Raw genomic sequence first — 13,428 nt, forward strand, 5'->3', positions numbered from 1 at the left:
ATGGGTAAAATTTTTGTTCGAAACAAAGTATTAAAAGCCTTTCATAAACTGTTTGGTTGAAGCTTCTATTTTTTCTGAAATGGCAGCTACAAGCAAAAAAAACTTAGGTATGTTTAAAATTTAGTCAAATTTTCTGAAAATTCCTGCAGCTCGAAAACGGTTCCGATTTAAAACTATATTCCGAACAAAAATTTTATTCATTTTCGGTGATATATAGCTTCTACTCGGTGTTATATGGCTCCTAACTTGTTGCTGAACCACCCTGTATATTTCAGGAACACATGTATGCACACATATTGTATGTTTAATATGAATGTAGTATAGATGTAGAAATTATTTATACTTATATAATATGTATTTGATTTGTAAATTATAATTAAAGTATATTATACACAATGAAATATAAGAATCTACAATAATTTAATATTGAGGGCAAAAGAAGGAAAGAAAAAATATAGGATTACAATCTAATTACATATGTACGTACGTGTACTCTTTTCAATAAAAATGTTTTGATTATTCATTAAATTATTAAATAGCCTTGCTTCTATACAATATGATTTGTTAAAACTTTAATTAAGAATGTTAAATAAAATAAAAAGACCTTTTTGGCTTTAAATATAATTAGAATACTTTGATTTTTATTTCTACACATAACTTTTTCTTATATAATGAAATTTTGCTATTGAAAAGAATTCAGACGATCAATCAAATTAAGAATTTGTAATCTTAAGAAATGCTATGCATTCTAATATTAAAGAACTAAGCAGGAAAATAATTTAAAAGGGAAATTTTTCTAATGAATTTTTATATATGACCATTATAAATTTATTAAATTTCCATCAGCTTAATATGGTTAATAAATGATCTATTTAAAAATTTGTATGTAATCAGAATTCAGCCATTACCGAAAAGATCAATTTTTTTTAAGTACAAGTAAAATTTAAGCAGCTGTATAAAATTCTGTAAAGAGAATTTTTGGAAGTTTCAAAAAAATTCATGAGAAATTTTGTTGGGAAAAAAAAAGTAAAAAAATAAAAGATGACGAAAATTGGAATTTTCCTAAAACTGCTTGTATTTCCGAAAAAAATATGTGATACCAAATAACTCGCTGTTCATTATTTAAAGCACTCTTTAAGATATTTTAAAATCTATTTGTTTCAGAAAAAACGATTAGGTGATTCAGAAACTAGTTAGGAATAATATATCACCGGGTAAAGGGACGAAAATGGGTAAAATTTTTGTTCGGAACAAAGTTTTAAAAGCCTTTCGAAAATTTTTAAATCAATTTTCTTAAAATCCCCGTAGGTGGGAAACAGTTCCGATTTAATACATTTTCGACCAATGTAGAGCCTCCTATTTTGATGGCGAATTTCGACCATGGTATACGGCTCCTAACTTCTTGGCGAATCACCGTGTATATGCACATAGCATGTATATGCACTACTAAAATTTTTTTAACCAAGAATATTATTAACAATTTTGTGACCTTAAGTGTTAGATTTTTGAGTATTAGAAATCAATTTCAAAATTTTGGTTTTTTTAAAATTTCACAACAAAAATTTTCAATGCATTTTTTTTATTTTTTAACCACCTTTCAAAAAAAATATTCTAAAGTCACTATTAAACCTTGGTCTAATTGTTTTATGGAATGCGGCAATCAGTAGGTATGTAGGCGGTGTAAGCAGTGTGTACATACTACATAAGACATTTATAATCGAAGTTAGAATTGCATGGTACAAGTTATCTATAATACCCCTTCAACCAATGGGAAGTCATTGCTGTTGTAATAGTAATTATCAGGACACATCGTTTTGATTATCGAATATGGTAGTAGAATGCAGAATTCAATAAAGCAATCACTATAAAATATGCTACACGATTCAATAGAAGAAGAAAAAAACTTAAAAACTTGGATTCCCTTACTCATCTTCACATTTCTCACACTCGTCAACAGAAGACAAATGTTTCTACTCTATTAAATTATATATAGGTCCTGTAAACTTAATAGAAATACAAAAAGACTTGTTAATTTGTACAAAATATTAAGATTTTTTTTAGATTGCCTTGAAAGCTCTAGTTTTTATAGAGAGAAATAGTTTAGGAGGCTATAAACGAATTATATAAAAATATAGAATACTTGTGTATTATTTTCTTATATACTTTTAATACTATTACTATGGCTATGTGCTGAACACTACTACTACAAATTCATTTTAAAAGAATAATATATAATTATATTATGTACCTACATACATACATATGTATATTATAATGATGTAGATATACTTAAACATATAAAAATAAATTTGGTTTGGAATTTTTTTTTACAAAACATAATTAAACTTTATAATTTTCTTTTAGTTTTTTTAATTAAAAGTTGATTTAATTATATAAATCTTGTTTTTTCTATTTCTAGCGGTATTTGAATATTTTTATCATTTATGTACATACATAGGTTAATGAAAAATATCCTTCGAAGGATTTCAAATACCTTAATAGAATTACGTATTTAAAACAATTGTCATTTGTAACATGAAATGGAGTTGAATTTAAAAAGTTGGAATTATAAGGTATGAAATTTTCACTCATTCCACTTACTGTGTCTACTTTTACCGACGATACGGAAATATTTCAATAGTTACCGCAATAGTATAAATTCAAAATAGAGTGAAATACCTAGATGGATGTCAAGCTCAGATTGAAAGAACATCTAAAGAAGAAAAGAATAGAAAACAAATATAAAGAAAACTATTGATGGCTCCTAGATCTAGGTCATAGATCTAGATTGCTAACATACAATAAGCTGTTGATATATACTCAAAATGATAAAGCCTATATGAACGTATGGCTTGCAGCTTTAGGGTTTGTGCCAAGCAAATACAAACTTTCTAGAATAAGGTCCTTCTTGATATGGTGGGTGTTCTCTGGTATGTGCGGAATAGTGAAATTCATACAGATCTGGGAGTCGTCCAAGTAAATGAGGAAATCAGGGACTCTGCCATGGCACATTTAGAACAGCATGTAAATGTCGAGGTGACAGTTTGACTAGTTTTAGGAGTTTATGACCATTCAGGTACGTTTTAGTTTAGATTAAAGTCCTCCACTATTGATAAATTTTGTCTTTCAATGATTTTTAAAACCTGTATCGATTATAAGTCGATTATATGAAAAAATTTTTCACATAAAGAGATGAAGGCTTCGGTTGCATTAAAAAAAATAGAAAATAAAATTCATAAAATTGGTTGGATTTGCAAAGTTCAAAAGGAATTCAAATTATCAAAAGGTCGACAAAACAATTTCAATAATAAAGACTTCCCTCTCACCGAAACAACTTTAATCCAACAGTATTCAGAGGTTCGGCGTAACACTTTTTTTAAAAATTTTCGTAATTCCAAAAATCTGTTATTATTCTAATGCATTTGACACTAACAGGATAAATTAATTGAAAATATGACGAAAATTTTTATACTATCATAATTTTCGGATTCTAAATTCAATTAACAATAACAAAAGTGTTATTGCCTCCGTTAACAATATTAACTGATCTTTTATGAAAATCCAAACTAATTTTGTAGATCATTCTAATAACGCTTCACTATTAGATTATTTTAATTCAAAACATTTCCAATTATTTACTGGCATATTTTGCTAATAGAAAAATTAATTCTTTCTTTCTGATTTTACTGTACTATATTTTTGTTCCTGTTCAAAAAATTTCCGTAATAACAATCCCACTTCATTTATGTAGACATAGATCTAAATTATACATTAATTATTGACTGTATATAAGCCATATATGTACGTTTATAATTTGTATATTAACAAAAATTTAAATATTCCGTCTAAAATTTTTAAACAGATTTAATATAATAAAATCTAGCCATTGTTTGTATTTTTATTTACAAACAATATTGAAGGACACGCACGTACGCCATCAAAAATACTTATTATAGAGAACTCCGAGTCGCCCGAAAAACTTTCCAAAATCATTTACTTTTGCCTACCTTTTAATATTTTCGCTGCAATTAATTTTTTTTTCGGTTAAATCAAGTTATTCTATATAATCTACGGCGATTTCATTCAAAGAATACACGCAATTCAATATTTTTATATTACAATTTCACAATTGAAAAAATTTTTGTTCATCTTTTTTTGTCTTACAATCCAAATAAGTACATAATCTAAATATTGTTCTTATGTTAACATAATATTGTATATATATATTCTAATTTTACACATACACATTTAATTATTATAATAATTTCTTATCAAAATCTTAATTATTTATCTTATCGTCTTATCATTTCAAAGTATTTGTATTCTTGTAAAATTCTATTAAAACAATATTAATTCTAAACTATTGTTTCATTTCATAATAGACCGGTAGAGTAAGCGAACGCGCGAGTATAAAAATTAATATAAAAGCGACTATACGAGAATAATAATATTTGAGAAAGCAAAGGAAAAGAATTAAAATAATTGATAAAGCAAAAAACCATATATGGTTTTAAAAAGCATAAACAATATGCCCTGGTGAGTATTTTGAGTAATTATAAAAGAGAAAAAAATTTGATAATTTTGAAATACCGTATAATATCGTAATTTTTAATATAATTGCATTACTTGCAATTGGATAAAATTAATAAAATTATTCTAAAACCATTTTGGAATTCTAAAAACTGAAAATAAAAAATTTGTAGCGCGAATTTGTTGCTTCAAAGAGAACCTGCATATTATTTAAAACTGCAACTTCAAAAATTCAAAAGATTTCAATTCTCAATTTGTGGTTATGCAGTTTGATGTTTTGCTTGTGAAAATTTAAATCAAAAATTTATTTTAAACAAAGTGGAAACTATTCTAATATAGATTCCTAGAGAAGAAAATTTTTAATATTTTTTCTTGTTTAATAAAGCCACAAATTCTTCAAAATTGTTTTTAAAATTGATTTTAAAATTAGATTTAAATTAAATTTTTTAAATTTATTTTCAAACCACCAGCTACACGGTGTGATAAAAAATTAATACAGCATTAAAATTATTATTGTAGTGTATTTAAAATTTTATAGAATTACCAGAAAAAAAATTTAATAAAATAATTATTTTAATATTTTTTCTTATTTGAATATTTCAGAACTATAATAATTACTTCATTTATACATTAAAATTTTATTGGATTTATAACAATAGTTTTCGGTGGTAAAGAAGCAAAATGTTATAACGCCCCCTACATTGTTTCTATTCAAGAAAAACAATCTAATGGAAAAAATGCATTACATTTATGTGGGGGTGTTATAATAAATGAACATTGGGTATTAACAGGTAATTATTAATTTTATAAAAATAATTTAAATTAAAAAAAATTAATTTTTAAAATAAAATTTTTATTAATTAATATTTTTATTTTCTATTTCTATATAAAGCTGCCCATTGTTTAAAATCAGAAAATCAAGTAAAAAAATTAATATTGGTTGCTGGTGCCCATAATCTTGATATTGAAGAAAATGGAATACAAATACGTAAAATTGATTATTATAAAAATCATGATTTATATAATGGTGGAATAAATCCATATGATATTGCATTAATATATACAAAAGAGAAATTTATATTTAATTCAAATATAAAATCAATTGAATTACCAAAAATTGATAGTATACCAATTGGTAATGCTAATTTATATGGATGGGGTAGTATATCAGAAACAAATATACCAATATTTCCCGGAAAATTACAATATGTTAATTTACCAATTATTAATAATGAAATATCAAAAATAGCAATTGGTTATTTTAGTTATAAATTACATAAAACAAATTTATGTACTGGTCCATTAATTGGTGGTAAAGGTGTTACACAAGGTGATTCTGGTGGTCCATTAGTACAAAATAATAAAATAATTGGTATTGTATCATGGGGTAAAATACCATGCGGTCAACCAAATTCACCATCAGTATTTGTAAGAGTATCAGCATTTATAGATTGGATACGAAAAATTCAAGATGAAAAATGATTGTGTAAAAATTTTGTTAAAATTTAATATTAAAGGATTAAGGATTTTAAAATTTTATATTTTCTGTAAATTACTGTGTATTGTAAGATATCAAAGAAAATATGTAAAATAAAACTAAAATATTCTATTTTCTAAAATGCAATTTTATTTCTAGTTCCCCATTCAAAAAATCATCTTATTTACAATATGAGTTCAAAAAAAAAAAAACTTCGAATTTCGTCAAATATTCCTTCGAATTTGGAATTTCGAAATTATATAATTTTCAACATTGGTTCAAATGGTTAATATAATTAAGTATAATATTTATGCTAATATCAATAATATTTTTGCTATATTATTAAGTAATAATTAAAAAAACCATAAGAAATTACTAAGTGTAAAAAAAAGAAGGGAAAGTACGTTTAAGTATTTTCTTGCGATTAGATAAGAAGAAAATAATTTAATGATTATAAAAAAGTATGTCGGTAGGGGGTCGTCTTTATATACAAATATTATAATATAATAAAACACTTAAGTTCAGTAGACAAACTTAACACCTACTATATGAAAATTATATTAAGTATGTACTTTTCAAAATTTAAATTTGATTATTAAATCGTGAACTCTGACAATTATCTTCACTTAACAATCAATAAAAATTGTGATATTACAGAGATCAGTAATTTCGCATTTCTTGCGACTTTAAGTCTTTTACCTTTTATATTTAATTGTTTATTTAGATGAATGATATCATGGGTTCACTTATGCAAATTTCTATTCCAATATATGAAAAATTACCAGACCTGAAATTTAGAATTTAAATTAAAAAAATTATATAACAAATTTAGTATTTAAAATAACCCTTCAATTCATAATTGCGCATCAATACCGTATAATAACGTACAATAGTTCAACCAGCTATATGAGTTAGAAATTTCTGGATCGTTTATTAATTTAAGCAATTTTGAAATCAGGAAAAATTACATTCCAATTTAGACTAGACTTAAACTGGATTAAGATATTTGTAAATAAAAATCGTCATTCTGAAAAAAAAGCAAATTTACTTAATGAATTTGTTTGGGTGACGAAAGTACAATATCAAACAAAATTCTGAAATTTAAAATTTTTTATATTATAATATTATAATTATACACTTATGAAATAATTAAAAATATTATCGTACATTTCTCCCGCCTTTTTTCTTTATAGTCATTTTGTTTTGATTATGATAACAAGATTTTTCATTGCTCCAATTATTGTATTTAGTAGTGTTGTACAGTAAAAAAATATTCAACATGACAATAAATAAAAAAATTTACATATTTTGAGGCTGTTCGAATTAATTGCAATTCAAGCAGCCAATAAATATGTAAATTTTTTTAATTGATGATATTTTTGCACTAGATGACGCTGTAATATTGATTAAAACGTTGTAATATCAAATTTTTCGGTTTTCTAATTTCTAATTTGATTTTAATAGAATGGCAATATTATGTATATCCTTTTTTTCGTGACTTGAGTGGCAGCTATAGGTATTTTTTTCAAATGATATATATTTTAAGGACATTTTAATCTATTCCATTTTAAGTAGGTATAGAATATATCGAACTATTTATTCAATTATTTTCTAGCCTAAAAGTATGTAATTATAAAAGAATCATTAAATGTATAAGAATTGTTTTAACCATTAATTAGCTAATCATTTCTTATTCACTTTTATTTATATCACTTTTATGAGCAATTATATTGTAAAACCATTTCTTGAAATAAAGTAGCAATGACCCTTTTTGTAAATAACGAAAATGGTACTGAAAATGGTTTTGGAATAAAAGTAATATGCCATGTAATGTCTTTAAGCATAATCAAATGGTATCAGCCGTAGAGAGTTTTCTCTCTTCTCCTTTATAATATTATTATGGTAACAAAACGATTTTCCTTTAAAATGAGAAAAATGAGAGAATTACTCTTAAAATTTAGCTTAAAAAATCCCATAACATTGTAAGAATTTTGGCTTTTATACATAAATTCTAAAAACTTTTCCATATTATATATTTTCAGTAATACTGCAGTAGACGTAAGCATATACTGCTTTATATAATGCTTTATAACAATTTAAATTTCAAGAGAAAATTCTCTGAAAATTGAGAGATTTAAAGTGAAAATATTGACACGTCAGTGAAATTAATTAAATTAACAGTCAACAATTAATTCTGTAAACAATTTCTGCCATAAAAATCAGCCAATGCTTTATCATCGAAAAGATCGTGCTTAAAATATTTAAAAAATTGTTTGCTGACAGGGGGAAATATTTCTAAATTCCCATTTAAAATTCCAATTTCTTCTTAACCCATAAATTCTGCAAAAATTATACAACATACTTAATTATTTTAATTTTCTTTTACTAATTCTAAAATTAAATTATACTTAAAATTTACATATACATTTCATTAGTTTTTCTCTTTCTCTCTTAAACAAATTTACTTCCATATCGTAATAAAATTATTTTAATTCATAAGTTCTGTAATCAACGTACAGCATCATTTGTTAATTTTGTTGTATTTGTTCGACTGATAACATTAATAACTGATATTATTTGTGTTGTTGTTTTCTTTAATAAATTACCATAATGATCATAAATTGTTTTTTCAACATAATTATCACCAGAAAGTTTTTTTATACAAAGATATTTTGGACAACAATCAGGATATACACCATTTGGTTTTGGTCCATCAATTGGTTCACAATCACCATTTAAACTTGGTACATTACATCTAAAATAATATAAGAATAATTATTTTTCAATATAAAATTACAATATTACAAACTTAATAATATTTTTTGTTTTCAGTTATGGAATCAACTTACTCATATTGCCATAAATTTTCATCACCAATACATTGAATTCTTGTACATTTATCATGTCGATTCAATGATTCACCAACTAAAAGTTTTCTTCCAGTTTCATTATCAGTACATATTGGTTCTAATTCTATTGCTAAAAAATAAAATTAAAAAAAAAAAATAATTCATTATTACGCACACCAATTTGACAATTAATTTTTAAATTTGTAATTATATAAACACAATTTTAGATTAACAAAATTATCCGGATGTATAGCGGAATATCGTCCGCTATATATATCCGAATGATCAACATAATCAAAGTCTGAAGCGAAGGTAGCTTTTGTCGGGCCTAAGACGCAGACTGGGTTATCACTTTCAAAAATTTGTTCCAATGTCTCAATTTTCGGACATTCTAGCGACGGTTTGTGTAGTTTTTCCCATGATATGAAGATTAAGCGGTTGATCATATTCAATGCTTTTGCAATGCCATTAAGTATTGGTCAGGAGGCAATTGTTTCACTTGTAACTGGTTGTATTGCATAATGGAAGCATTATGGCGGTAATACAAAAGCTTCGACATGTGTATATTCTATAAGGTGATTAGTAACTCTTGTGAGGATTATAGGTGACGATTTATAAATGATTGTATGTTACAATAAGTATGTAAGGCTGCAGTAATCTGGTCTAAGGTTGACCCCTGCTATTCTACAAATCTATTCTAATCTAATCTAATATAATAATTTATCTAGATACCGGGAAAGTGTAAAAAATTTTAAAAGAAAATTATTCTGCTTTTAAGCAAATATTATTATATTTATTATTATAATTATAACTATAATTGTATATTGCAATATACAGTGGTCTGGAATTCGTAACGATGTTCGTTAAAATTTCAATATAATTTTAAGAATGTAAGTCAAAATGTGGCTTTTAACAATAGCACAAAAATACACGCTAGAAGGTGAACAGAAGAGGCCTATTAATATAGCTCAGATTTAGTCCCCATTTCCCAGTATATATAAGACGGTACACTTAGAAAATGTTACGGTTTTTCATTTCGCCAGTTTGCTATTGTATGTTCAAATATGTATTTTGCGTATAAATATACATTCAAATTGATAATCTAAAGACGTTTCGCTGCAAATAGGTAAAATAAGAAATATATACGTGTTATTTTTAATTTATTCGGAAATTATTTAATATTTTTTCATATATAGGAGAAATTAATAAAATACCAAAGAATTTAATGAAGAAAACCGCGAATTCGTGGACTTTTGAGTATTTTTTTATTGAAAATTACAATAACGCATTATCCTTGTTTTGCAAAAAATCTGTAAAGGTGTTTAAGGGATTTAATTTCTGTAGCCACTACGACATGATACACAATCGCAATAACTACAACTCAATCTCGTTTATGATAATATTACAAATGTATTATTTATGTTACATTTGAATTTGCAGTCATTTAAAAAAAAAATTTTTTTTGAAAACAGCCCTTCATGCGAAAAACGTTACCCTCCCCCTGTAAACTGATCAATTATTCCTATGTTAATCGTAATACTGGTCATTATTTTTTCACTCAATATATTAGAGGGTATTTAATATTGAGTACATCATTTTGAGTATAAATAATTTAGATACCCATGAATTTTAATAAGAAATTCGTGTAAAATCAACAAAAACTTTAAAACGGCATAAATTCTATTCCAATCTAGATTCCAACCCAAACTGAAAATTTTCCTTGTTACACATACGTAATAAATATTTTGTATTTAATATAATTGATTGAAATTTAAACAACATTGCGCGTCTAAAGCTCTGATAATATAAGCGTTAGCATTTAATTTGAAATTCCAAAAATCAGAATGAAAAATATTTAACGCCGTTTGTTGATCTGATCACGTTTATACGATAATTCGCTCATTTTTCTATATACAGGGTATACAATAACATACACCATAGGTTAGAGGGTCGAAAATGGATAAAATTTTTGTTAAGAACTAGGTGCGAAATCTCAAAGGTTTCCGAGATACAGGGATTTTAACGAATTTTCACGAAATTTCTACTTATCCAAGCTTTTTTGATTATATTACTTCCGTTCCGAAAAAAAAAGGGGCTTCCAATGAACCGTTTCTAAAAGGGCTAGGACAGGGCTTGAAGTGAACAAAAGTTTTACCCATTTTCGATCCTCTAAACAAAGGTATATGTTGTTGTATACCTTTCTGAATCACCCTGTATACGATACGATAATCCGCTCTAATTTTTACTCATTTATTGTACTTGCATTTTTACTCATTTAATAATTTCAACGTGCATCTCATTTAATAAATCTCATTCTCTCCATATATTGTTAAATCTTAAATTTTATAAATTAAAAATTTAATCCAGAATATTCCGCAGAAATTATAAAGCTCCCTAAAAATCTATTTAATTCAAATGGGCAATTACCGTTTGAATTATGCACAATTTATTAAATAAATAAATAAATTTATTTAAATAGAATAACAAAAAAAAACTCATTATTGAATGAAAAAAATTGTTATTTTTTTGATCCTAACTGACACACGAGTATAGTAAACTCTCTTATCAATTTATTTCGTATACAATTTATTTTTATTTTAACATTCAGCATTTTAATATTTTATTTGACCTTGATCATCAATGAAATCTAGAAAGTAAATTTTTAAGTTCAATTTTAATATTAAAAAAATTAATGGGAAAAGCTCATCTATACTGAGAGTTTAGAGTTTTGGAGCGTATATGTACATAATGTAGACTTATATGTAGGCTCAATTTACATATTAATTGAATGTAAAATAATTGCGTTATGGAAATATGTAAGAGAGAATGTTTTCGTGTACATTTTAAAAGGTAGTTAATAAATAAAGTAAATAAGTAAATAAGTTTTGGTATACTGTTGAAGAAAAAATGATTGTTTTCGAGATAAAAGCGTATAATAGCTTTATTTATGGCATGGCATGAGAAACTACAGAAAATTTATGGCATGACATGAGAAACTACAGAAAATTTTTAAGTAAATTGTAATTAAAAACTCTATTAAATCAAAATTATCGGTATCATTATTTTTTCGATAACTCCTTGTAATATGAATTTTACTTTATTCCATATATTATTGATTTAATAAGGATTAAAGTTAATTAAATTATTTAATTTTTCGAAAGGAGGAAACATTATTGGGAAATTTTTAATTTTTAATTTATTCCAAAAATCTTAAATGAACAGTAATGCAATTTGAAACTTCCCTCCATCTGTTCGTCAATTCCAATGATAACTAAAAAACTAATTGAGCTAAGTTCACCAAATTTTCACATAAATGATTTATTATAGTAAATACCAGAACTCTTTTTAAATTGAGTATGATCGAGGTACTGATTCGGTACCATACAATTTTATTTGGCTACAACTTAGAAATTATAGAAGCTATAGTATTGAAATTCCACATGACTATTATGATAAAAGTTGTTAAAATTGCTTGACTCCTAAAACTTAAAAAATAATTTGACTATATCATAATAACTGTCTAATCTACAGTTCTTAAATATCGCAAAAACAAATATGGTAAAATGGCAGCTATATTCGTTAAAAGCTGCATAATTTTGGAAATTTGCACAAGTAAATATATTGTTAAGGCGGTTATGCTTGATAAAAAATGTTAAAATTTGGTAGCTTCCATACAACTTTATAAGTTGTTTCTTTATAGTTGAAAAACTATTTAAGCTATAAAAGGCTGAATATTGGATAAACGAATTTGTTGATCTGACTACCGTTTTCAGTGTAACTCTTTTAGATTTTCATTTAATTTTAGGTTTTATATGGTAACTATCATATATGTACGAAATAGCACTAGACACTAACAAGAAATTGTATGAAACTGTGTGTTGATTATCCTCGACATTTTAAATTATAATTTATTCGTACGGCTATCACAAAGTTGACACGATCAACTATATCTATTATCGTTTTGAATATTATTAATTTTTTAGTATTATTTTGATCATTATTGTTATATAAAATTTAATAGTCTCTATATCAAATTACTAACGATCTTATGTTTATTATAGCCTTATATTGGAATTAATTAACAATAATGTTAATATTTCAATTTTAATAAATATGAACGAGAATTCAATTTATTTAAATGACAAGATTATTTAAATTAATTATTTTAATTTAATCACAAAATAAATTTAAAATATTCAAATTCTTAATTACAGTTTCTCTTTTTATTTAATTAATTCAAAAATTTATTTGCACAGTTTAATTATAATGACTAATTGGTAACCACAACTTCCAAAATAAAATAAGATTATTTTACATAAAATTTTCCCAATTTCTTGTATTTTATGAACTCAAATTTATTAGAAATTTATTATTAATTATTTTTATTAAATAATTTATAATTAATTTATTATTTAATTCAATATTGTAATAACTAACTTTTTATATAACGATTTTGTGGTAAACCATTTATTATTAAAGAATATTCTCCTATAAAAATAATTAATGTTGAAAATTTTATTAAATTTTGATTCGACGACATTTTTTTATTTAGTACAGTCTTTACTGATTCAG

The 13,428-nt window shown here is 24.9% G+C and overlaps 2 protein-coding genes across 2 annotated transcripts; one reads left to right on the forward strand and one right to left on the reverse strand.

Moving 5' to 3' along the window:
- On the forward strand, positions 1–6,012 carry LOC129619196 (arginine esterase-like). Its single transcript, XM_055534321.1, has 3 exons — positions 1–4; positions 5,190–5,321; positions 5,423–6,012. Exons 1-3 carry the CDS (start codon positions 1–3, stop codon positions 6,010–6,012), a joined length of 726 nt encoding a protein of 241 aa, XP_055390296.1.
- A 2,481-nt stretch (positions 6,013–8,493) lies between these two features.
- LOC129618457 (protein Vago) lies at positions 8,494–13,428 on the reverse strand. The gene is made up of 3 exons (XM_055533219.1): positions 13,294–13,428; positions 8,857–8,986; positions 8,494–8,762 (listed from the first exon to the last, which is right to left on the reverse strand). The coding sequence occupies exons 1-3, from the start codon at positions 13,394–13,396 to the stop codon at positions 8,516–8,518; spliced, it is 480 nt and encodes a 159-aa protein (XP_055389194.1). The 5' UTR covers positions 13,397–13,428; the 3' UTR covers positions 8,494–8,515.

This window comes from Condylostylus longicornis, unplaced genomic scaffold (genome assembly GCF_029603195.1).
Source record: "Condylostylus longicornis isolate FDR11 unplaced genomic scaffold, ASM2960319v2 ptg000001l, whole genome shotgun sequence".
Classification (NCBI taxonomy): Eukaryota; Metazoa; Arthropoda; class Insecta; order Diptera; family Dolichopodidae; genus Condylostylus; species Condylostylus longicornis.

Coding starts and splice junctions, on each gene's coding strand:
- LOC129619196 (XM_055534321.1), top strand. Junction 5,322..5,422: donor TGAACATTGGGTATTAACAG/GTAATTATTAAT, acceptor TTCTATATAAAG/CTGCCCATTGTTTAAAATCA.
- LOC129618457 (XM_055533219.1), bottom strand. CDS start 13,396: ATGTCGTCGAATCAAAATTTAATAAAATTTTCAACATTAATTATTTTT. Junction 8,987..13,293: donor ACAAAATCGTTATATAAAAA/GTTAGTTATTAC, acceptor TTTATTTTTTAG/CAATAGAATTAGAACCAATA. Junction 8,763..8,856: donor GAAAATTTATGGCAATATGA/GTAAGTTGATTC, acceptor ATATTATTTTAG/ATGTAATGTACCAAGTTTAA.